The 27077-nt window shown below is 40.1% G+C and overlaps 1 protein-coding gene across 3 annotated transcripts in view; it reads right to left on the minus strand.

Moving 5' to 3' along the window:
- The window catches only part of MDGA1 (MAM domain containing glycosylphosphatidylinositol anchor 1), an 86441-nt gene that overhangs the window by 16542 nt on the left and 42822 nt on the right, over nt 1-27077 (minus strand). For all 3 annotated transcript variants that reach the window (XM_051996838.1, XM_051996839.1, XM_051996837.1), the window contains exons 2-8: nt 14166-14305; nt 9165-9339; nt 7478-7674; nt 6637-6769; nt 5920-6189; nt 2809-3138; nt 593-889 (exon numbers count right to left, since the gene is read on the minus strand). In XM_051996838.1, coding sequence (XP_051852798.1) covers nt 593-889; nt 2809-3138; nt 5920-6189; nt 6637-6769; nt 7478-7674; nt 9165-9339; nt 14166-14305 — 1542 coding nt within the window. The remainder of the gene's footprint in view (nt 1-592; nt 890-2808; nt 3139-5919; nt 6190-6636; nt 6770-7477; nt 7675-9164; nt 9340-14165; nt 14306-27077) is intronic.

The following is a 27077-nucleotide window of genomic DNA, read 5'->3' on the forward strand; positions in this document are numbered from 1 at the left end:
CTCTTGACTAACAAATCTCCAGTGACATATACACTCCTTTCCAACCATTCCCACTGCCTAGCAGACCTCTTCCCATAGCTCTGCCCCAGAATCCATGCTGAATTTACTAACAATACCAGGTGTGCATGATTTTAGATTGAGGGAATGGTATTTTCAATATATCTTGGGCTGAGAGGTCCTTGATGGCAAGAATTTTCTGACCTTTATCTTTGAATATACTGCTTAGCAGTCGTTAACAAATTTTTATTAAACCATTACTTTGTGTCAGGCACTGTGCTAAGCTTGAATGATTGATTGGAGATAGAGGTATATTGATAGGAGATAGATTTTTGAAGAATTGGAATTGGGCTACAGGTAGTAAGGATACCTATATTTTGTCAAATTGAGTTGTTTGTTGAAAAGTGAAGGGAGATCATGGAAGAGTTACTGAGGGAAAGTTGTTTAGAGTGGAGTTCCAGGAGCTGGAAAGGTCGACAGTGACACTCTTCTGGCAAAATGATTGAGCAGTATTGTTGAGCAAGAGAGTTTGGGGTGGGGGACCTTGGGGATATGTTCAGTGGATGCCTTGCAGATGCTTCCAGGAGACACTCACACTGCACATTGAGCTGCACCTGTGCCTCCCGGGACCTAACATTGAAGCCATTGTACCGAGCAGTCTGACAGCGGTAGGTCCCACTCATCTCCCGGCTCACTCGCTCCACCCGTAGCTTCCCGTCTGGCGTCTCCTCCATGGTAGCTCCAGAGGGCAGCAGACCAGCCTCCTTGTCCACGCGGGACCATAGCACAGGAGGCCTGGGCTTCCCCCGAACTTCACACTGTAGCTCCACGGAGGACCCCTCACGAACCATCACCACCGACCTGCCCTTGGGGACGCTGATTGTGGGGGGCACTGCAAAGGTAGATGGGGAAGATTAGAGGGAGAACTTCCCATTTCTGTCATCCCTTTCATTATTTTTGCAAGACTCATTCTCTGCCCTATAGCTAACATTTGCATAGAGTTTTAAGATTTTCAAGGTGTTTTACATAGCTTATCTCACTTGATTTTCACAATTATCCTGAAAGGGAGGTATTGTTATAGTCTGATTATTATTCTTGCTTTTTACAGTTGAAGCACCAGAAGCTGAGATTTGTGTCTTTTGCTTTGGGTTACAAAGATAATTAGTGCTCAAGGCAAGATTCATATTTAGGTATTTCTGATTCCAAGTCCGTTGCATTATACATTCCACTGAGCTGATTTGCCCCCACAATGATAGAGGATGCATAAAATAGGATCCTGCCTGTTTCTCAAGGTCCAGAAGAGTCCTAACTCATTCAAGAAATCACCCCTCACTATAGCAAAACACAAGCATCATTTCTTGGGCATAAGTTTGTGCTGTGTCCATCCCTACCAAGAAGCAATGTGATATAGTAGACAAAGAGCCAACCTTGAAGCCAGGAAAATATGGATTTGAATCCTGCCCTTAACATAATGTCCACATGACGCTGGGCAAGTCACCTCACATCTCAATTCTCTAGATTAATTTTTTGAGACTCTGAATTGCAGAGTTTGTCCTTTGTTCTAAAAGAATACCACAACATCAGGGAAGTGATGCCATGACATGCATGTCATGAAATTAAGTGAAGGAGGGCAATGCAAGATCACCTGCCTTACTTTCCTCTTTAGAGCCATCTGTATTCAATGGCCAGATATAGATCAAAATGACTGGAGATTGCCCTGGATACAATGGGAGACCTTGGCCTTGTTAAGCTAATTATAGGAAATTCCTTGAATGAGAACTTCCTATATCAGTGAAATTACAATTACAGTTCTTATCCCTATTATTTTCAGAGGCTGAAATGCTCATTCATTGATCAAAGAATGTAGAGGTAGGAGACACTTTTGACATTCTATAATCCAAACCCTTTATTTTAAAGAGGAGGAAATTGAGACCCAAAGAGAGATATTGTGTTGCGACGGAAAGAACATTGGATTTGGAGTCAAAAGACTTGGGTTCCAATCCTGGTGATGATAAAAAAAAATTGGCTTTTGAATCAAGAAGACCTGGATTCAAAGTGTTGTTTCTAAAATAATATCTGTCACTATAGGATTCTGAGCAAGTCACTTAATTCTTTCTGTCCTCAAGATAATTCTCTAAGACAATAAATTGTGAAGGTTAGTGACCTGCATGGTTAGAAGAAGTTTCCCAAATGGAGAGCTTCCTATATCAGTACCTAAGTGATCTTATAAAAATTATTTAACCTCCTTGAGCCTGAATTTGTCCATTTGTAAATAAGAGGCTGGACTATGTGACTTCAAAATTCCTTCCAGTCCTATATCTGACTTATCCAAGATCATACAGAGATAGGAAAAAGAATTCCAATTCAAACCCAACACAATTTTTTTCCTTGAGGAAACTGATTCAGGTTAGCATGGGAAATAGGAAGTTTCCCTTATCCTCTTTTTCTCCTCCCGCCCCCCTTTCACCACATACACACACAGGATAGGTAGATCTAGTCAAGACTGAGAACTTAAATGATTCCACCACCACCACTACCACCCACATCCCTCTATTCCTTCCCTGAGTAATTCCTTATTCTCCTTTCTCTTCCTCTCTTCCATCATGTGATCTTTCCTCCTCCCCTTTGCTAAGTTGCACCCTAATTTTTTTTCTTCAAGGTAACTCCCCATCCTCCTTTCTCCTGAGTAATTCCTTCATTTCCCCAGAATTATTCTCTCATTCTTCATTCCCTTGGATAATATCTCTCTTTATTCTCCCTTGCCCTGGCGTCTCCTATTTCACCTGCAGGCACTTCCTGCAGAATACGAACCTGTCTCAGAAGAGATGTTGACCTCGACACTGAGGTCTGGCACAGGTGCACCCTGAAAGGAGGCGACACAGAGGTAGGTGCCATAGTCACTGAAGCGCAAGTCAATGAGCTCCAAGCTGCTGGTGACAGCAGGCAGCTCAGGGTCATTGCGAGTCACCAACAATCGGTCAGATACCCGGGCGAGCTTGCCATTCTTGTACCACTGGTATGACACCTTCTCCTGAGGCACAGCATCCACGTGGCACGAGAGTTTCAGGTCCTGACCCAGCTGAATACTCTCACTCTCCTTGATTACATCTGGAGTGATTTGGAAGGTTGCATTCCTCATTGCTGTAAAGACAATAGAAGAGTTCATGGGGGAAATACCACAAAGATTGCATTTCTTCAGAGGCCAGAGATGCTATAAGCAGGGACAGTGCCCATCATACCGTGCATTCTCCCTGGAGGGCAGGTAGTGGGTCTCTCTCAATAGACCAGAAGCTTTAAGAGTATAGAGAGAATGAGTGTCTCCCATCACATTGTTAAGGGATGGGGATCATATATGTTCTAAGGAATCCAGCCCCTCGAGGAGTGTTGCATTGTGGAAAGACTGTTGGCTCCAGGATTCCAGCACCTGGACTCAAATCCCACTTCTAATACTCACTGTGTATTCTTAGGCAAATCTGTCTATCCTGGATCTCATTTTCCTCATCTCTATAAATCAGAAGTTTAGAATATATAACCTTTGAGATCTCTTCCCAGTCTACCTCTCTGATGCCATGACTGTCTTCTTGTACAGAAACCATGATATAGTTCCTTTTGAAAACTGTTCTGCTTAAAAATTTTTTGTGTCTGAAACAAAAGGTTCTGCCTTTTTTAAAACATTAAAAGTATGTTTGAAGGATGCTGGGAGTCTGCTTAGAGTTGTTAATGGATGACCTTAAGTATTTGATGTAAATTAAGATTTTAAACCAATCCAGGCTTCAAAGAGAAAGAGAAATGAGCCAGGTGGAGAAAAAAAAAAGAACCCTCCAATTGGAAATATACAATCACAGGAAAATCATGGGGCATGTTCCTAACTCTGATCACCCTATCTGTTTCTGATCCTGAAAGGAACAGTTTCTCTAGAGATAGAGAGGGGCTGTGTAGCTGATCCCCATCTAGTAGGAAAAGAAAGCCTTTGCCATCAGTATCCTCTTTGTTACAACTGATTGCAGAAGAGAAACTGTGACAGCAATTTACTACCAAGAGCCAGCAAACTATCTGTAACCCCCAAATTCAAGGTGCTACTAATGAGAGGAAAAGTAAAAGATTTGTCTTGAAAGCAGAATAGAGAAAATTAGGATCAGATTATCTAATTGTTGACAAAAACTTAATTTAGTGAGGAACATTCATGAGTGTTTAATAACATCTTGATTTTGTATTTCATTAAATCTTGCTCTCACTATAGTAATAATAATTACTCATTTATATGATGATTTAAGTTTACAAAGTACTTCTGTCACAGTTCATTCTAATGCTTTATTTTACTTTAATAAAGTCATATAAAATGAGAGGTAACCTTATAGTAAGTAATTAAAGAGTGGACCTGTTAGTCAGGAAGATCTGCATTCAAGTACAACCACTTTTGACACATATCTAGCTGAAGAACTCTGGAGGAGACACAAATCTAATCCAGATATATCCAGTCTAAATAGAAACAGATCCCTGTGGCTGCATATTGACTTAGAAAAGCCAGAAATGGACATTATCTATGGATAATGTAGGACAGCTAGATAGCCCAATGGATAGAGCACTGGACCTATAGTTAGGAAGTACTGAGTTCAAATCCAACCTTACATACTTAATTTTGTGACTTTGAGAAATTAATTTAACTTCTGTTAAGGAGAATGAAATAGCAAGTCACTTCCTTATCTTTGACAAGAAAACCCCATGGACAGTATTGATGTGCTATGGGTCCATGAAATCACAAAGAGTCAGCAACAATTGATCAATAGCATGTTGTATTTTTATTTATTAAACATTTCCCAAGTACATTTTAATCAGATTTCAGCAGCACTCAGAGCTTTGACTCTGCCTTGCTTAAATCCAATTTATATATGAGTCAAGACATTACCCCATGATGTCATTGGTCCTCTTTGAAAATTAATGACAAACAACAATAGGCTGTATCAAGTTTTGAGTTTGACACATCTGCCTCTAGGTATCTTTCTAAAACAAGTTGCAAAAAAAAATGCTGACTTGTGATAGTAGGAATCAATACTATCCAAATTGCAGGTAGATTGCTGCAAGGACTGGGGGGTGAGCGGTTGTTGATCTTTAGTAGACATGTTTTTAAATGCTACTGATGGGAGGGCAAGGAGCATGGGAGAGGAGCCAATTTGAAAGAAGCAAGGAAGTGAGAGGGTGAAAGCAAAGTCAGGAGGAGAGGATATGAGAGGCAGGTTACATGGCAACTGGCCACACCAAGACCAGTTAAATGGAAGCAGAGCTGATTAGGCTGGAAAGTGAAGGGTTTCTTAGCTTAGAAGAAGATTCCCAAACTCTGAATTTTATTATTTTTCTGTTCAAAGGATCACTGAGTTTTAAATTGAAAAGGACTTTAGAAATCACTCCTTTATTTTATAGATCATAAGATAGTGGGTGGATCTAGTCTACTTTACAGATGAGGAAACTGAGACCCAGGGAGGCAGCTAGGAAGCAGTAGAAATAGGAAGACCTGCATTCAAATCCAGCCTTATACACTTACAATCTCTGTGACCCTGAGCAAGTCAAATAATTTTGTTTGCCTCGGTTTCCTCATCTGTAAAATAAAGATGGTGATAATAATAGCACCTTCTCAGGGTTCCCGTAAGGATCAGATGGGATGTTTATAAAGCAATGTGCAAACTTTAAAGTACCATATAATCATCCTGGGAGCTGCCTGAGGATAGCTGAGCATCCGGATGTCCTCCATTAGCCTGGAAACTCTTGGAATATAAAGACTGCATGTCCCCTAGTAGACTAGAGTTCCCTGAGGGCCTTGGGCTATATGTCCCTATCAGACTGGGATCTCCCTCCCCCTGCCCCATCATAGTTTTCCTCTGGTTTTCTGCTCTAGACCCTTGTTCCTAAGCACAAGCAGTTACTTACACCGAACCAGCAGGTTGACCGTCTTCTTGGCTGGGTTACCCACATTATTAATAGCCGTGCAGTTGTAGTAGCCAGAGTCCTGGGCTCGAACAGATGGAATGGTGAGGGTGCCACCCTGGGCCCTGCTGCCTAGAGGCAGGGCACCTGGACCATGGGACCACAGCACCTGCGGCTGGGGGTCCCCCCCAGTCAGGAAACAGTGCACTGTCACATTCTCCCCAGGGTTCACCACCAATGTCTCATTCACCGACAGCTTCAGGGCAGGAGGTGCTGGATAAACAGCAGGAAAAAGGTGTAGACTAGTTATGGGAATTTGGGAAGAGGAGATTAGGGAGGAGGAGAAGGACTGGGAGATACTAAAGGAGAAAGGAGGAGGAGGAAAGAGAGCTGGGAGACACTGAGCAGGAGCAGAAGGGAATTAAGAACAACCTTGAGGAGGTTTTGCAAGAATTAATGTTGAAAATTATCTTTGCATATATTTTGAAGAATAAAAAAACATTATTTAAAAAGAAATACCTTGAAGAGGATTCTGGGCTGGGTCTGGGGGAAATGAGGCAAGAGGGGAGGGGAGAAGAGAATACCTGGGGGCCTGGTGAGATACCAAAAGATGCTGGGGGGCAACACAGGCAGAGAGCAGTGATCGCATGCTGGGGAAAGTTGAGTTAGGACAGCTAAGGATTGGGGACTTGCTTTGGGACTCGGGAAATGATGTCCTACCTGTGGTGTTGGTGAGACGGAAGGTGATGGCCTTGTCAGGAATGCCACACACATTGCGAACGGACACCTGGCAGGTGTAGCTGGCGTAGTCCTGGGGCCTCAGATTCTTCAGCTTCAGAACCTTGGTCTCCCCCTGGGGAGGATGTAGTGGTAGGATCAATGGTAGTTTCCACTGAGGGGTCTGGGGCAGACTGGACTGGGTGTACAATCTAGGGAATTTTACTGGTCCCTACTACTACCTAATCCCTACCTTCCGCACTTTCCCAGCCACCAGTCATCCTCAAGGAACCCCAATCCTGCATGAAATGCTGTACTCACCACACCTTCTACAGGATTTTCGCCTTTTCCCAAAACTACTGCTCTCACCGTACCCAATCTCTCATCTCTGGAGCCATTCCCTGGATCGGAGGTTGCCCTATAGCACATTCTCCCTCTGTGGAGTGAATAAATGAACCCCAATCCCCTGCCCATCCTTCAGTTATATAAGAAATATCAGAAGCTAAAGAGAAGTATTTCTCCCTCGCTGTCCCTTACCACACTCTGACTTCCCCAGCATCCACCTCCATTCTCCTCCCTCTAATATACTTAGATAATCTAGAACACACTCAGAATTTATTGAGAACAGCCACAGGTCCAAAGCCTCAGGTCACTGCTATTCCCCTATCCAACACTGGACACCCTTTCAAATGGAAAATGAGGCAGGGGTTTCCCTCCCTCCCCTTTCTTTCCCTCTGGCACACTGTAGCATCATCTCTTCCATGTTTTTCTCTATGGAGCTCCATCCTGGACATCGCTGCATATGAATGGAAGAAGATGGAAATGGGGAACTATCCCTGCTGACCTGGGTGTAGAGAGGTTCATAGATGTCAACCCCATCATCCTGGCTGTGGGACAGGGTGCTGGAGCCCCGCTTCCAGATGAACCGGGCTGGAGGGTTAGAATTAACGGTGCATCGAAGAAATACTGTCTTCTCCTGGTAGAAGCTACCGCGAACATCACTCACTGTCTGGTGGACTGTCAAGACTGGTTCATCCAGATCTGGAAGAGCAGGACCCCCAAGGGGCTGTCATGCCAGGAGGCTCTGGGGTGAACTTAAGGACCAGCTACTGGACCCCTTAGGGAGAAAGGCTGAGCCAACCACACTGGTCACTTCTGTAAGGGAAGTGGCACTTAATTGGGGAATTGGAGTCAATTGGAGTAACCCCGAGGAATTGAGTCCAACTCCCCACCTCTCCAAACTGCCCTGCTTGGATTCTGATCCCCTGAGCTGAAATCTTCTCTTCCCCCTCTAAATTTCCCTGGAGCAGATTTCTCCCTTTCCCCTATTCTATCCTGAATCATTTCTCTGTGTTTATGTTGTATCCTCCTAATTAGTCTGTAACCTCCTTGAGGGCAGGGACTAAATCATTTCTTATTCCTGGATCCCCTTTCTAGTGCCCATCTTTGCTTTTAGCATATAATGGTGCTTAATCAATGTTGAACTTAAATAAACTGAGGTTAAGGATCTGAATTTGATTAATTCTTAAGATTCCCTTGGGATTCTAGCCCTACCATCCCACCCCTCTCCCAACCATCCTCCATTTATCATTTAGCTGTCCCTGCCCAAAGACTTCAATCTCCTATTTCAAAAATCTAGACCCCAAAAAGGCAATGCTCAGTGCCACATCCCTCCACAACCCACCCCATCTTTACGAGGGGCAGTTACCAAGTCCATGAGCAGAGTAGGTGTGAGTCACAGTGAGTCCCCAGTTACTCTGGCTAGGCCCCCCCTCCAGTTCCACCAGCATCAAATGGGGCCCCCTCAACCTCAGGGACTTAGCAGAGGCCAGAAACTAGAGGGTTCTCTCATGGGCCATATCCCCCAGCCCAGGAGCTGGCAAGGAGTGGAGCAATGAGGATACATGTAAGTTAGCTCTGGATATTCAGGCTCCATCCTGTGACTTGTACCGGCTAGATGGGCTTTTCTCTTCTGTCCCCCTATAAAGGCTTAATCTTCAGAGACGAAAACTCTTAATTCATCCCTTTCAGCCTGTACTAGCTTATTCTCTAGAGCTCTATGCTAGGTAGCTGTGAACAGACATGGAAGGCAGGGACTGGCAAGTAGACCGAGGCAAGAAGGTTCCTATGGACATGGAAGGTTGAAAACCGGACAACCTGTAGAAGACTGATTCCTGGCAATAGGAGTAAACCCAGGACTTGGCAAGTGGAGCAGGGAGAGGAGAAGGAGATTTCCACAATATCAATGACCCTCTTTTTAAGCTCTTTCCAACCAAAGTTACCTTCTATTCTCACTTGACTTTCTTTCTTTGCCCTTCCTATTCACTTATGCTTCTTCCCTTTCTGGGTGATGGTCCCCTCCAAAGCACTGATTACCATGTAGGACCCCATCGATGCTATATATCTTGTCCCCTTAGCAGAGGGGGCGAAAGGGGGTTGGAATGCAGGCTGCTGCAGAGGACCTGGGATGAGGGTGGCTGGTGGAGCTGGGAGAGGGCAAGTGGAGGCAGGCGTCTGCCTCCCAGACTTACACTGCACATCTACTCGAATGGACTTGATCGCAGGGACCCCCACCCCATTCTCAGCTTTACAGTAGTAGCGGCCGCCCTGGGTTCGAGCAATGCGCTCAATTCGAAGGGTCTCATTAAACACTGATGTCTCCTGGAACTTGTCTGAGGCACTCCCAGCTGTCTTTGTCCACCGAACCTGAGGGAAAGGGAAAGGGATGGGATCAGAATTAGGTTCAGGTTCAATCCGTGGGAAGCTCATACATGATCATCCATCACCTTCCCCCTCCCACCACTCATCCCAACTCTGCCTTTCACAGTATTTACAACGATGCACAGCAACACAAACACACATTTATTTTCATAGCCCTCATAACTTTTAAGTTGTAAGGAACCCCGGTTAATCTAACTTAATCCCCTAAATTTTACAGATTACTAAACTGAAGTTCAGAATTATTCAAGGACTCATAAGTGGCATTAGGTATACCAACCCATGGGGAAAAAATGAGCTATATAAATTGACAAGCATTTATTTGCTTACCATGTGCTAGGCTGAGTCAATCTCAGTGGTGACTTAATTGTACCTCAGGAGAATTGAGACTAATTCCTACTCCTTCTACCCACATCCCCCATTAAATCTACCCTGCCTGGATTCTGAGCTGACATCTTAGACATAGAAAGAAATACAAATATACAAAAAAGACATATAAAATCTTTCCCAATCCCTCTACTCTTAGTATAACACACTCCCCCACTAACTACCTTGTAGTTATCTGTATTGTTCCTTATATAGTTGCAGTTATACTTGTTTCCCCCTTAGAATATACGGTCTTTGTCAGGATGAAATTTCAACTTTTAAAAATTTCTGTCTCTCTAGCACCTAGCATGGAGCCTGACTCATAGTATATAGTTAATCACTTTCTAGAGTGATTGATTAATACTTATAAATCATATTCAATCAAATCATTTAAAAGGATTCATAAGCTATTAACTGTGTTCAGGCACAGCACTAGTATTGTGGGATATGTGGAGGCTTAAGTCAGTTTCTTCTCTCATGGGATTTATAGTCTAAATCAGAATTTAAGATCAGACAAACAGACAGACAGACACACACACACACAGTCACATAGGGTTTTAGAAAGATCACTTGGGTCTCTTTGTAGAGGAGAGAGTGGGGAAAAGAGAGACTTGAGGCAAGGAAATCAATGAAGAAGCTGTGGAGGGTTGTGTGGAGATAAGCCTGACTTATCTCCAGATGACTATCACAGTGAGGGAAGGTGGGGGATGGAATGTGACCCATCTTTTCATTCTCTGATTGGTTGATCACACATCCCTTAGGAGCATTTCACTGACCTATGGAGTAGGAGCTCCCATTTTAGAGACCACTGGAGTTGGCAATGAGGAGCCATTGAAGATTTATGGGGAAAAAAAAAGGAATGATATGATCAAAGTGGGATTTTGGAAAGATTAAAATGGGAGATTAAAGGTATTTGGAGGAAAGATTAGAGGGAATTAGACTGAATTAGAGGGATTAGGCTGGAGGCTAAGAGACCATTTCAATAGTCTAGGCCATAGGGAATGATGGCCACTGAGACTGGAAATAAACCAGGTGGAGAGCAAAAAAGAAATCTTCTATTTGTAACTATAAAATAACAGAGAAAGCATGTGGAAAATGTGACATGTTCAGTACAATGATCTCCTTTCTATATCTGATCATGGAAATGAATAGAGGGCAAGCTGGAAAAATTAGGGGAGAAAATGATTGTGTTAGAGTCAGGGAGATAGAACTGTGAGAAAGGACTAGTCCAAAATCGGTGAACAGACAATGATGTCAGTGAAAGAAATACTGAAGTCAGCATAAACTAACATGGATGTAGATACAAAGACATTTGAACACGTATTCATGGACCCAAGTTTATGAGTTCACAGTAATCTGTAGGACTACTGTCCTACATGAGTATGGAGACCCATAGTCTCCTCTCTTGCACAAGTGGAGGCTTTTGATCCAAAAGAGATTTCTTTGACTAGCAACACTATTTCTAAACAAACGCAAAGGAAAGAAGATACATTAGTATGATCTTCATACATCATTTTATTCAATTCTCTGCCTCAAGGTCAATCTGTTTAAGTTGTCCCTTCCAATTCTATTTCCAAAAATCTCCAGAGAAAGGCAGATATTTTCAGACATAGCCATTGTGTGCTTGGCACCTAAATCGATACAAGGACTGGGCCTGTGATTTCATTGGGATGGAGAACTCTCTCTACCAATGTAGGTCCATACCCACTCAACAATTTATAGATTTTCAGGTAAGGAAATGAGGCTTAGAATATTTAAGTGATTTTTACCCTGGGGCACTTAAGCATCAAAGATAGGATTTGAATTCTGGTCTTCCTGATTCCAAGTCAAGCACACTATCAACTATGGCTCCTTAGGAGCAGGGACTGTCTAGATTTTTTATGTATAAATTTGGGGTTTAGCATTGTCCCTCGCACCTCTGTTTGGTATTCAAAGTCCTTTGTAACCTAGCCCCCACCTACTTTTCCATTCTTTTTACACTTTAGTCCCCACCATATCCTCTTCAGTCCAATGATACTGAGCTTAAACAAGACAATCCATCTCTCTACCCTGGACTTTTCTCAGGCTGTCCTAGAATGAAATCATACCTGAATGATTTCTGTCCTCATCTTCATCTATCAAATTCTCTGGCTTCTTTTAGGTCTGAATTAAAAGCCCATTTTCTACAGGAAGTCTTTCCTAACTCCTTTTAACTCTAAGTGCCTTCCCTCTCTTAATTATTTTCTAATAATTTTTTATCCTTTATGTGGGCTTTTTCATAAATATACATTGCTGTCAATAAAAAGTTATTTAAAAATAAAATAAATAAAAATTTAAAAATAAATAAATAAATAAATATACATTGGCTTATTTTCTCTTTGAATAAATTGTAAGTTCCCTAAGGTCAGGGATAGTCTTTTGGCTCTTTTTATATCCCCAAGGCTCAGTACAGTGCCTGGCACATAACTGGCACTTAATAGATGTTTATTGACTAATTGATTTAGAAAGCACTTTTAAAAATATTTTTCCATTCCAAGTAGGAGCTTAATAAATGCTTATTGTTGATCGACCATGGAAATAATGAATGTCTTTATGTTTTGAATACCAATACTTTTTATTACATGGGAGAGTTCTACTGAAGCCAGAGGGAATCTTTGGCAAATGACAGTAACCTAAAAAAGCATCAATAAAATATATAAAAGAAAAAAATAAAGGGAATCCACAGTTTTTTCTATTTTAGTATCTCATAACTTTGTGGTCAGAAAGTTCTTCTTATTTCCAACGATAACTTCTACTACAGCTTAGGAGATACATTTTACATAAATTTTCTCAGTAGGAAAGGTGAACAACAGCTGAGTACCAAATTCTTCCCATACTTCTTCAACCCTCTCTGTGAAACTGCAGCTGACAATGACCTTTCCCTATCTCATTACTCACAGTAATGGCTGCCCTTTCTTTACATAACACTTAAGATTTTTTTTTTTAAAAAAACATCATTTTGTCCTCCCATCCAGCCTGCTTGGTGGCTTTTATGGGCCTTATTATCATGGGCATTTTTCTTTTTTTTATTAAAGCTTTTTATTTCAAAACACATGGATCAATAATTTTTCAACATTGACCCTTGAATAGCCTTGTGTTTCAGATTTTCTCCTCCTTTCCCCTACTCTCTCCCCTAGATGGCAAGCAATCCAATATATGTTATACATGTTAAAATATATATTAAATCTAATATATGTAAACATATTTATACAATTATCTTGCTGAATAAGAAAAATCAGATCAAAAAGGAATGAAAATGAGTAAGAAAACAAAATGCAAGCGAACAACAACAAAAAGAGTCAGAATGTTATGTTGTGATCCACATTCAGTTCCCACAGTCCTCTCTCTGGGTATAGATGGCTCTCTTCATCATCAAATCATTGAAACTGGCATCAATCATCTTATTGTTAGAGTCACGTTCATCAGAATTGATTGTTGTATAATATTGTGGTTGCCATATACAATGATCTGGTTCTGCTCATTTCACTCAGCATCCGTTCATGTAAGTCTCTCCAAGCCTCTCTGTATTCATCTTGCTGGTCATTTCTTACAGAACAATAATATTCCATAACATTCATATACCATAACTTGTTCAGCTATTCTCCAGCTGGGGCATCCACTCAGTTTCCAGTTTCTTGCATGGGCATTTTCCAATTTAAGTTTTCAACATGCCCCACTCAGCCTGATCCAGGGTATAGTTTGATTGCTGCCTTCCTGGTTTGAGCTTTGCAAGGTCCTTACCAAAGTTTGGGTCTGATCAACACAACTAAAGTCTTACTCTGTTTGGAGCTCCTGTAGACAGGTATTAGCCCCAGGCAACTGTCAGCCTCTATCAATTGGCTGATTCATTTAAAAAACCTTTTATTCAGGCTTGTTCTTGGTCCTAGCCTCCTAAAGCTATAGGCTTGAGTCCAGGTCTGTGTGTGAAGTGTGAGCCAGCTATGGGCTCAATCTTGCTTTAGAGGCATTAAGGAGAAGAAGAGAAGAGAGGAGGGAGAATTATTTAATATAAAAACATGGGACTAGAAGTCAAAAGATAAGGATTCAAATCCTGGCTCAGCCATGAATTCCATATGTGACTATAAACATCACCCACTTTTTCTAAGCCTGAGTTTCCTCAGTGGGGATTGGATCAGGTGTGACTGCTAAGATTTTTTTCCAGTTCTAGCAATCTATGAATCTATAAGACATAGAAATGGGGAAATAGTTGGACAATTAAATCTGTGAGAAGTATTAAAGGTGTGGATGATATCATTCATAATACCTGACATTAACAGGATGCTTTACAGTTTATAAAACACTTTACATACATTTTCACCTTTAAACTTTATAACAGTCCTGATCAAAGACCTAATTGGAATGAGGGTGAGAACAGGATCATGAGTGAGCGGAGGCTGCGGCTCCAGCCTGGGTGAGGAAGGAAGCATTACCTGGGGTCGTGGGTGCCCAGTGACAAGGCACTGCAAAACAAGGGTATCCCCCTCACGAATAGTGTAGACACGTTCACTGATGTTGTCCTCTTTCACTACACATGCCTGGCCTGCGTGGACAATCTGAGCCTGAGCTGGAGCTGAGGAAAAAAAGGAATGGAATATTAGAAAAAAGAAGGAGGGGAAAGGGAGAAAATGTGAGTGGATCAGGGGAGAAGGAGATATCTAAGGATAAATCTAAGTCCCAGGATGACAGGTAGTCAATTGCTTTATTACCTGAATCACAGGACTCTCCTACTAGGTCCAAGATCCCAAGAAAAAACAATATCCTTTTAACACCTTTCTCACCAGCCCCAATCCGATTAGGGTTAAACTGTCCCCTTTCTCTATAACAAATCAAGTCAACCAGAATTTATTAAGGCTCACTATTAGCCAGATACTGTGCTAAGCAAAAGAACGGCCAAAAAATTTAATTCCTGCCCTCAAGGATTTGGTATTCCAGTAGGGGAAGGTATATACAAGGGAGCTGAAAAAGAAAGAGCATAAAGAAGGTACCCTAGCAGTGGTGTGAAGTCAAAGCCCAGAGCAAGAAAAATGGTTCCGTTCTAGGAAAAACTTACCAATGAGAAAATTGGGCCATAGGGGTGGTGGGAGAAGGCAGTTGAGTCACTATATCATAGTCTAAAGAATGGAGGATGGCTGGTCTGGGCCCCTCCTCAAAATGGAGTTTTTAAGAATTCTCTTTTATTTTTACATCTCTGCTTCCCCTATAGACTCAAACTGAAATATGACCATTTGCATTTGGACTCATCATTATCGTAGATCACCTATTCCATGTAGGTGTGGGGAGTGAAGAAAGAAGGATGGGACAATGGATACTCTATACTCTCTCTGAAGGCAGGGTCTATGTTTCCCCCTCCGAACAAAAAGCACTTGAAGACAGGAGATGTATTTCCTTCAACAGATTGGAGCTCCCTGAGGGGAATCACAAATCAATCAACAAATATTTATAAGTAGAGCTGCAATTATAAAGTATAAAACAATCTCTACACACGGCACTTATTTTTAAATGGGGGAGACAATACACATATATAGATGTAGATAGGTCACATAGAAACTATATATAGAATATATCAACCATACACAACATAAATATACTATGAATAAATACAAAAATATTCAAAGTAAGTGGGCACAAGGTAGGATGCAGAACACTAGTACCAAAAAAAAAAAAAATGGTACTATTCCCCAAGTATTTCTCCATTTCTCCTCTTCCTTATCTCACATTAAGACATATTCCTCCACTATCTCCTTTATGCTGGTCTTATTTAAAGAGGTTGCCAACCTCTTCATGCATCCTTGATTCTATCCTCTTCCAATCTTTCTAACATATTGATCCCTTTATCCTCCCTACTCTCTTTTATCTTTATTTTCTCCTTATCTGCTGGCTCTTACACTGATATCTACAAAATAGACCTATCCTTTTAAAAAAATCCACACTTGATCCTATCATTCTGATAGATGACTATCATCCTTTATCTCTTTTTCCTTTTCTGAATAAACTCCTTGATAAAGTAATCAACACTAAGTACCTTCACTTCTCTCCCTTCTAACTCTGGGTGATCTGAATTGATTTCCTCATTCAATTGAAACAATTCTTTTTCAAATTATCAGTGATCTCTTAATTACAGAACCTAGTGGACATTTCTCAATCTATAGCCTTCTTGACTTCTCTGCTGAATTTGACTCTGTTGATCACCTTCTAGATACTCTCTGTTCTCAAGGTTTTGATTCTATCTGACTGTTCCTTCTCAATTTCTTTTGTGGTTCTTCATCCATAGCCAATTCACTGTCAAACTTTTTCATTTGCTCCCCCAATGCATTCTTTTTTCTCTACTCATATTGCCACTTCTCTAGGGCATCACCTCTTACCTGAATTTATCTCTGTTTCAAGTCTCTCTCTACTACAATGTACCCTCCACTTCAGTGACAAAGTGACTTTAAGCCCATGCTTAAAGAATTCTAATAGCTTCTTCTTACCTCCAGTATTCTTATACTTTACAATACCTTACAATCCAAATTTACTGACCCACTTTCATTCCTCGTACCCAGTATTTCACATACTATCTCTCATCTCTACTTGTTTGCACTGGCTGTCCCCTATGCCTGGAATGGTCCTCCTTAACTTTCTGCCTCTCAAAGCCCAAAGACCTTTCCCAATATTCTCTCAGCTTCTAATGACTTACTCTCTCAGATTGTCTTCCTTCCGATCTATATAGATCTTTGATGTCAGGGATTATTTTTCTTTCTTTGTATCCTCAGCAATTAGCACAGAACCTAGTTAATAATAAGTGCTCAATAAATGTTTGTTCTGTGGATACTCTTTGATTCAGCAGTGTTACTACTGGGCTTATATCCCAAAGAGATCTTAAAGAAGAGAAAGGGACCTGATGTGCAAAAATGTTTGTGGTAGCCCTCTTTGCAGTGGCTAGAAACTGGAAACAGAGTGGATGCCCATCAATTGGAGAATGGCTGAATAAGTTGTGGTATGTGAATGTTATGGAATATTATTGTTCTGTAAGAAACGACCAGCAGGATGATTTTAGAGAAGCCTGGAGAGACTTGCATGAACTGAGTGAAATGAGCAGATCCAGGAGATCATTATACACTTCAACAACAATACTATATGATGATCCGTTTTGATGGATGTGGCCCTCTTCAGCAATGAGTTGAACCAAATCAGTTCCACTTGTTCAATAATGAAGAGAACCAGCTACACCCAGCAAAAGAACTATGGGAAATAAGTGTGAACCACAACATAGCATTTCCACTCCCTCTGTTTTTGTCCACTTGCATTTTTGATTTCCTTCTCAGGTTATTTTTACCTTCTTTCTAAATCTGATTTTTCTTGTGCAACAAAATAACTGTATGGATATGTATACATATATTGTATTTAACATATACTTTAACATATTTAACATGTATGGGTCTACCTGCCATCTGGGGGAAACAGTAGGGGGAAAGAGGGGAAAAGTTGGAACAGAAGGTTTTGCAAGGGTCAATGCTGAAAAATTACCCATGCATATATCTTGTAAATAAAAAGCTATAATAATTTTTTAAATTAAAATAAATGTTTGTTGACTGATGACTGACTTAGGTTATCAAGATTTACAGAAGAGTGTGGGAAGAGAGTAATGTCTAAGAGGCTAGGCAGATACATAGGCTCTAGATTATGAAGGGCTTTAAACCATAAATAGAAGGGTCTTTATTTTATCCCAAAGGCAATAAGAAGCCACTAGAGTTGATTGAGTTGAGGAGTCATATGGTGGCAGCAGTGTGGGGATGAACTGGAATAGGAAGAAACTTGAGGCAGAAAGATCAATTAAGAGGCTGTTGAAATTATTTAAGTGAGAGGAAATGAGGATCTGAACTAAAATGATAACTGTAAATTGAGGGAAACAGTTGGATACTAGAGATACTGTAATGATAGAAATGGCAAGATTTGGCAACTGATTGGATATATGAAGTGAGAGAAAGAGTGTGGAATTGAAGATAATTACAATATGAACCTGGGATATTGGAAGGATGGTGATAAATCCAATAAAAATAGGGAAGTTTGAAAGAGCGAAGAGTTAGATCAGGGGAAGGATAATGAATACAGTTAAAATGTCTCAGGGGCATCCAATTTGAAATGTCCAATAGATGAATGGTGATATGAGACTGAAGATCCATCTGCACAGAGAAGATAGTTAAACCCTAAACAGATTATCAAGAAGGAGAATATAGCAGGAGAAGAAAACTTAGGATAAAACTTCAGGAACATCCTCAATTATGAGATATGATGTGATGATGTCCTTTCTTAAGTCTGGAATGGTAGGAAATGATATCTCTCTCCCTAAGTGAGAGATCCCTAAAAGCAGACATTACATCCCCTCTCATCAATTAGTTTAGGGTTTGCTAATGGCAGAGAATATTTTCTATTTTCTTCCTTAATCCTTAATGTCATCTATACTAGTCACACCGTGTCTAGTGCAGACAGGGTTCTTTCATTGGGTGTTCAATCCAAAGTTAACTTTGAGTTGGCCCAGACTGGACATTTTATATTGTCATAGGATGATAGGAGCGAAGATTTAAAGCTAGAAAGTAACTCTGAGACTAAGTAACCCCTCCATTTTATAAATGAGGAAATGTGGATCAATGAGGTCAAGTTATTTTCTTAGGATTATATAGCTAACATGAGATTTGAATGCAGGACTTCCTAATTCCAAGCCCAATGATATAATATGTCTTATTGCACATTCACTGAGCACTCAAATTGTTCACCATCTTCCAAAGCAAAGCTCCTTGCTCCCCATCTCTAATGTCCTAGAAAGAAACTATTTATATCCCATTGCACCTGTATGAGCTGAGGAAAAAGGAAAAGTCTTAGATTCCTTGATAGAAGCTACTTATAGATAGAAGCTCTAACTTATGAGTCATTAATTCACTGGTCACTCATTTCACAATTGAGAAGGTTTGGGAAGTAGTAGAATGTGTCCCTCAAAAGAGGACATATAAGGGGAGGTTTTTAAGAACAGAGACTTTGCTATCTACCCCATCAGACTGAAAGTTCAAGAACTCAGAATCAATCTCAGAATTGGAAGGGATCTCAGAAGTCAGATGCTTTAACACAAAGATGAATTAGAAATCCCCTCTATATCATTTTCAAATGATCATTCAGCCTCCAAATGACAATCTTCCCTATCTCTCCTGTTTTTCTCTCCCTCATCTCATGAGAGAAACAGGCTAATAATAATAGTTAGCATTTATAAAGTGCCTTAAGATTTATGAAATGTTTTAAATATGTTATCTTATTTGGTCTCTAAAACAATCCTTTGAAAGTCGTAGTGTTATCCTCTTTTTTGGACAAATGAGGAAACCAAGGCAGAGAAGGGTTAAGGGACTTGACCAGAATCACATAGCTAGTAAGTTCAAATCCAGCCTCAGACTCTATGACTCTGTGTGTGTGTGTGTGTGTGTGTGTGTGTGTGTGTGTGTGTATAGGGTCTTCATTTGGAGGGTGGACAATCACTTGAGGCTGGAACTCTCAAGTTAATGGGGCAGATAATAAGTTCTTGTCCTGAAACTTGCCTCCAGGTCCAGCATTCTATCCTCTATCTGCTGAATCAACTAGCTATCTTAGAAGTTATAATATCCTGAAGTAGCTGGTTTCTTATTTAAATAGCTCTAATAGTTAAGTAGATTTTTCTATTGAATCAACATCTGCTTCCCTGAATCTTCCACCATTTCTCCTAGTTCAGCTTTGAGGATCAAAGCAAAATAAGTGTAATTCCCCTTCTACATGAAAGCTAGTCAAATGCTGGAACACAGGTATCTACTTCTTCCTCTAAGTCTTTTCTTTTGCAGGATAAACATGTCCACTTCTTTCTTCTGAATCTTATAGCATCACAGTTCATAGTTCTAGAAATGGAAGAAATCTCAGGAGTTGCCTAATAGAACCCTTTCATTTTATAGTTGAGGAAATTATTGAGTCTTGAATTGAGATTTGACCAAGTCACAGATAGTAACAGAAGTGAGCTTCAAAGTGAAGTCCTCTGATTTGAGCCAATGTTCTTTCCACTATATCATAGTACCTCCTTTAAAAGTTTATGATCTTCACTTAAATTTAAATGTTATCTTTTTTTCTATATAATCATCTCAAAGAAAACATTTTTTTTTTGCCCTTACAGTGAGTAATCCTAATATGAAGGAGTCATTTAGTTTCCTATTCCCTAGTCCTATTCAACCTCATTCCTACATCCAATATGACCTCAGGACACCTGTTGCTGTTAAAGTGGCTGCCATGATGAGAGAAATGGAGGGGGAGGGGGCATATAGAGTGGAGAAGGCAAATTATTCCAGCCTGCCATCTGGCATCTTCCTATTTTAACTAATTAATCTTGCTAACGAAGGTTTTGAAAGACTGAAAGTGCTGTCAGCACACTCTAAATTAAGTACCCTCCAGCAAAGCCCCATTCACCCTGCCCTAGTTTAGGCTCTTCAAATAAGTAAACAAGAAAGCAAGGAAGATATATTTTTTCTGTGCCCCCTTCTGTTTTCCTAACCAACCCTCTCCCTCCTTTCTTACTTTTCTTCCTTCCTTTCTACTCTAAATAAATGTAGCTATGGCCAGTGTGTATACCTTCTCCCCTCTTTCTTACCTTCCTTCCTTTCTACTTTAAATAAATGTAGCTATAACTAATGTGTATATAATTCTGATTCTACCAATTTCACTGTCATTTCATTGTGATTACTTCATTTTTATCTTTTTTTGCAGCACCATAAGATTTCATAGATTGTAAACTCTTTGAAGGTAGGAAGTGTAGCACATCTTATCCTTCTTTTGTCTTCTTGAAGTCAAGGGATTTGTCTCTTCATTTTGGAGACTTTCTGAGAGCAGGAACTATGGCTCCCAAATATATTAAGGGATACATTAGGGGCAGGGAATGTATCTACTCAATTAGATGAAGAGTCTCTTGATGACAAAGACTAGGTCTCTCTGTCAGATTGGGAGAAATATAGAAAAGAAGAGACTACATTCTTTCTCCATCAGACTAGGGACTCCCCAAAGACAGGAACTTTCCTTCTTTTATTCTCACTCCACTCCATAAGGGAGAATGATATGGAATGTATTCCTTAAGTTCAAAGACCTTGGGTAAGATGCAGTCAGGATAACCAATCCAAACCTAACTCCCAAGAAGAATAATAATTCTAAGAGAATAACTGAAGTTTCCCCATTGTGCTATGCTCAATGCTCAATTGAGCTCAAACCTCAATTTTTAGCATCCCAGTAACATCCTTCCCTCCCCATTCTTCATAAAATCCTTTACTTTTAAAATGGTTTTCCCAACTTCAGAAACCTACAGTATTTCTCACCTCTCCCTTGGTTATCCTCCTGACCCTTAATATGCTCTAGGAAGGTGACTCTCATCCCAGCCCAGGGACAAACACTCTTTACTACCTAATAAATGGAGCAATACCAACTATAATAGTGATAATAAAATAATAATTCCAACTTAAATCTATATAGATACTTGTATATACATTTTAATAGTATTTTATTTTTCCAAATATACGTAGTTTTCAACATTCATTTTTGCAAGACTTGTGTTCCAAATTTTTCTCTTTCTTACTTCCCCTCCTCCTCAAGACAGCAAGTAATCTGATATAGATTAAATATGTGCAATTATTTTCAATGTATTTCCATATTTTTCATGTTGTGCAAGAAAAATTAGACCAAAAGGGGAAAAATTACAAGAAAGAAAAAACTAAACAAATAAAAGAGAAAAGATGAAAATACTATGCTTTAATCCACATTCAGTCTCCATGGTTCTTTTTCTGGATACAGATGACATTTTCCATGCATTCCATTCTCATTCTTTTGGAATTGCTTTGAATCACTGAATTGCTGAGAAGAGCCAAGTCCATCACAGTTGTTGTTTCTGTGTACAATGCTTTCTTGGTTCTGCTCACTTCATTCAGCATCAGTTCATCTTTCCAGGCTTTTTTGAAATCAGCCTGCTCATCATTTCTTACAGAACAATAATATTTTATTATTATCATATATCATAATTTATTCAGACATTCCCCAAAAGATGGGCATCCCCTCAATTTCCAGTTCCTTGCCACTACAAAAAGAGCTGTTACAAACATTTTTGCACATGTGAGTCTTTCCCTCTCTTTTATAACTTCTGTAGGATGCAGAATCAATAGTGAGAGTGCCGAATCAAAGAGTATTTTATATACATTCTTTCATTTGATTTGGCTTGATGTCATAAAGCTAGTCTTGAGTCAGGAAGACCAGTGTTCAAACCCTGCTTCATATATATTAGATATGTGAACCTGAGCAAGTTATTTAATTGTTCTCAGCCTTGATTTCCTCATCTGAAAATGGGCATGATAATAGCATTTACATCACAGTATTGTTGTAAGAATTAAATGAGATGATATGTATAATCTGCTTAGTAAAACTTTCAAGTACTATATAAATCTGCTTTGCAAAACCTTAAAGCACTTTAAAAAAATTCTTATCCCTCTATTTTTTCTTTTTTATTTATAATAACATTACATATGCTATTATAATTACTCCCCATTAAAGAAGTTGCATTGCAGTACAGTGAAAAGAACAGAGGATTTAGAGCCTGAATTTAATTTCTACCTCACTGAATAACCCTAGGAAAGTCATACCATTCCTGGATCTCAGTTTCCCCATCTGGAATCCCAAATGGAAGTATTGGACTAGATGACCCCCAAAATCTCTTCTAAGTCTGAAATCTTAGAGTGAAAAAATATGCACTTGGGAATGTATGTGTTTTGCCCTTGCCTAGGAGACATAGATTTATGATCTAGACTTGTCTCCAGGACTAACTACTGACTCCCTGAAGGCCTTGATTTCCCTATTTGTAAGAAAGAGAAACTCATCCCTGCATGATCTGAAGACCCAAGGGGATCACAGTGACAGTGAAATCATAGGCGAGATGGAAAGTGTTTTGTAAAGTACAAGTGCTCTACAATGCTGTGGGTCATGATCTCAGCCTCCAGCAAAAAGCTTTTAAGTGCCTGTCATGCCTGGCAGGGAGGGTCAAAGAAATGCTGTCAGGATGCCCTGAAGTCCAGTATCCAACAATAGGTCATTGTTAAGGAAGTCTGGAGGGCAGACGGAGCAACATCAGCACCAGCTGAGATGGAGGAGAGGAATGGATAGCATTGGGGAAGAAGGAAATCTGGAGGAGCAAAGCCTTTAGGTTCATTTGGAGGTAGATAGAAAGATAGTCAGCAATAGACTAAGGATCTCCAAACTGGGATGAACCCTGAAACAACAGCTCTGCACACAATCCACAACTGTATACACACACACAATACATACATACATACACATACATATATGTGTGTATACATAGACCTGGAGCAGGAGGGGAGGGGGAAGCAGTGTGCTGGGGGTGAAGATTCAATGGGATCAGCTTTACACAAAAGTCTTATTTCCCAGGGTAAGATAGTATAATTGGCAATATATTATGGATGGTATAATAAGGTCTACAGAGCCATTGTGCTGACCTCATTGTTGTATGTCTGTGAAACCTGGACAGCATCCCAGCACTATGCCAGGAAACTGAATCGCTTCCATCTGAATTGTCTTAGGAAGATTCTGAAGACCACCTGGTGGAATAAGGGACCAAACCCTAAGATCCTTTCTCAAACCGTCACACATTCCAGCTCTCCTGCAGAGAACACAACTCTGTTGGTCTGGTCATGTTGTTCAAGTGCCAGAGGTACACTTGCCAAAAAATATATTTTATGGAGAATTCACACAGGGCAAGCACTTCCAAGATGGTCAGAAAAGTGATACAAGGACACTCTCAAGGTAGCTCTTAAGAACTTTAGAGTTCATTTATGACATGGGACACCCTGGCAAGGATGGTCCAGCATGGTATGCCTTCAATAGGGATGGTGCTGTGCTCTATGAGCAAAGCAGAATTGAATTAGCCCATGGGAAACTCAAGATGCACAAAATTAGAGAAGGACCCCAAATGTTCATATGGACAATTTGTGTCTGACCGGTAGCAGAGCGTTCCGAGTTTATATTGGTCTAAGCAGCCACAGTCAGACACACTGTAACTTGACTCTAACATAGTGATGTCATTTTGATCTTCTTCGAGAACAAAGGACAACAATCAACCAACTAAATAACCAATCAGTATATTGGAAAGAATATTAAACCTGAAGTCTAATCCTGGTTCTGCCACTCACTGGGGCAAATAATTTCATCTCTCTGAACCTCAGTCTCCTCATCTGCACTTAGCATATAATAGATGCTTAATAAATCCTTATCGATTGATTAATCTGTAAAACAAGAATCCTTCCATGAAAATAGGAACCATTTCTGTGTGTTATATGGAATATAAGCCACCAGAGGGATGAGATTGTCTCTTTTTCTTTAGCCTTGTATCTCTAGAGCCTTATACAAATAATTGTTGCACTATGTATGGTGATGGACTGAACAAATAAATCAATATGAAAATGAGCCCTACCCTAAGAGGCTTGGTTGCCTCAAATCCTGACACAGAATTTATAGTAACATTTAGGATGGATAATAAATGAACATCAGGAACACACTATAGGAATGTAGCTGAATAGGAGTCTAACATAGTCAAAAGAGCATTGACTTTGAAATTCAAAGACTTGTGTCCATATTCTGCCACATGATAGCTGTATGACCATATGCAAAGTATCACCACCCCCAGGCACTCTCTAAGACCATAAAATACCAAAGGAATTGATGCTTTGCATATGTGGAAGGAGTTTCCACACCTGGTAGTTCCCTACATTAACCCAAGGATTAGTTCACAGAGGGGTTAAGAGAAAGCAAAAGAAGAAGCATTTATATAGGACCTATAATGTACTGGGCACCATACTATATTGTTGTAGTTCTCCTCTTCCTCCTCCTCTCCTTTTCCTCCTCTTTTTCCTCCTCCTCTTCTTCCTCCTTTTCTTTCTCAATATTTTCCCCTTTGATTATCTTTTACAGTCGAAAAACTGAGTAAATAGAGGTTGACCAGAGTTAAATAATTAGTAGGTGTCTAATAACTGTTTTGAACTCAAGTCTTTGCTCTATTCACTCACCTCCAGCTGCTCGGCAATACCCACTTTGCCACCAAGGACACGTGTTCTCTCTGTCTCTCCTCTCTGTTTCCCTGGAGACTTTAGGGATAAAGGCCATGTTCATTCTATTCTAGGTAGCCAAAATCCACAGATAAATATAATAGCCCTTTACATTTCTAAAGGATTTCACACTTTTCAAAACTTTTATTTCCACAAGCTTTTTCTTGCCTCATAAAAATTCTTTGAGGGAAGCAAGGGCATGTATTCCTCTTTCCCTTTTTTACAGATGAGGAGACTGAGGCCTAAGAAAACAATGACAGTCCCCAGCCACAGAGAATTAATAGTCACATGAGAAAAAACCCCCAAGTTTCCTGATTCCCAGCCCAAAACTCCTTCCTTTGTACTAGGCTGATTAGGAAAGCAGAAGGCTTATCACAGATAGGCAATATGGGAGACAAGCACCAGAGCTGTGTTTTCCAGGATCCAGGCAGCAAACCCATTCCTATCTCTCTCTTGGCAGTCCACTCTGGCCAGCCCCTAAAGGATCAAAAGCTTAGTGTAAAACCTAAAGGTAGAATGCTGAGGTAGGAAACTGCAGCTCCCAGTAGGGAAAACATGTCTAGTTTATCAGGGCCTTCACTTCCTTCGCAATAATTCTACCCAGTAACACCAATTTCAAGGTTTTGTGTCAAACAGTATTCTATACTAACTGCTGGGATCCTCCATATTGAACCCAAAGTCCTAGAATCTTACATTCATGGAATGTGAGAATCACAAGGCCTGTAGAATTTTAGAGTTGAAGGGACCTTATTAAGGGCCATTTAGTCCAATCCCCAAATTAGTGGATGAATTCCATTAAGACTATGCTCTCTGCCAGAGGGAAGTTCTTATATACAGTGCTTAGGTATGACTGGGCAAGTTTGTAACTTAGTTGGCATAAATCTGGGCTTCATCCTGCTAGAATATGTAGAAAGGCTATGAATAGAAATGCACTGTCCATGGTGCCAGAAATCCCTCAAGGAGCATGTCTATTTCCTTTAATCACTTGCTCCTGTGTGAATTTTCTTCTTCAGACAATAACTGCTGATATAATTTTTATGATAACTTGACAGCAAGATAGCAGGAAGACACGGAGTGATAGGGAGGGGAGAGACTCCAGACTTGATTTTCAATTATATTCTACTCATCTCCTTTTCTTGGAACTTACCATGGCAGACTGGAAGGTCTTCAGATGGAAATTTCTTTAGCTTGGGAGATAAAATCTTATTGTTCCTGCTTTGCTAAATTAATCAACAAACATTTGCTAGGCATTGTACAGCACTGTACTAGAAGCTTGAGGAGATATGTTAAGATATGGCTCTATCTCTAACCTCTTAGATTTTACAGAGAAATATATCCGGGGAAGCTAGATGAAACAGTGGATAGAGCACTAGCACTGAAGCCAGAAGGACCTGAGCTCAAATCCAGCCTCAGACACTTAACACTTTCTAGCTATGTGACCCTGCTCAAGTTATTTAACCCTAGTTGCCTCACCAAAAAAAGAAAAAAAAAGAAAAATGAAAGAAAGAAAAAGAAATATGTTGGTTCAACAGCCCCACCTCTTTATACTCTAGAAATAAAAAGCGCTGCCTTCAGGTAAAGAAAAATTAGTTTTCTATCTGTTAAGGTATTTGAGCAGAAGCTGGTTGACCATTTATTGGGATTGTTGTAGATGGAATTTTTGGTATCTGGTAAAGACTGAATTGACCCCTAGGTCCCTTGAATCAATCAAAAAGTACTTATTAAGTTCCTATTGTGTGCCAGCACTGGATTAAGATCTGAGGATACAAAAGACTAAAAGTGATGCATTCTCTTACCTCAAGGAACTTACATTATTTGAGAGGTAGATATATACAGCATGTAACAGCCTAGCTCTCAATTCCAATCAGAATAGACTATGCCCCTTCCTGGAATGTTCTCCTTCCTTACCTCTGTTCACTTCTTTCGATTGTAATCTAATGTCTCACTTTCTTCAAGAAGTCTTTCCCAATCCTCCTTCCCTGTCTAGCTTACTGTCTTTCTCCTGAAACCACTCCAAATTTATCCTGTATATATTGTGTTTGTACACAGTTGTGTGAATGTTGTCTTAACCCTTAGACTGTGAGCTCTTTGTGAGCAGAAATTGTTTTTATTTTTTGCTTTTCTCTGTATTCCCAATCCTTAGCATAGTGCCCAGCATATAGTAGGATCTTAATAAATGTGGACTAATTTAAATGCAAAATTAGTGTATATAAA

The sequence above is a fragment of the Antechinus flavipes genome, chromosome 4, assembly GCF_016432865.1.
Source record: "Antechinus flavipes isolate AdamAnt ecotype Samford, QLD, Australia chromosome 4, AdamAnt_v2, whole genome shotgun sequence".
Taxonomy (NCBI): Eukaryota; Metazoa; Chordata; class Mammalia; order Dasyuromorphia; family Dasyuridae; genus Antechinus; species Antechinus flavipes.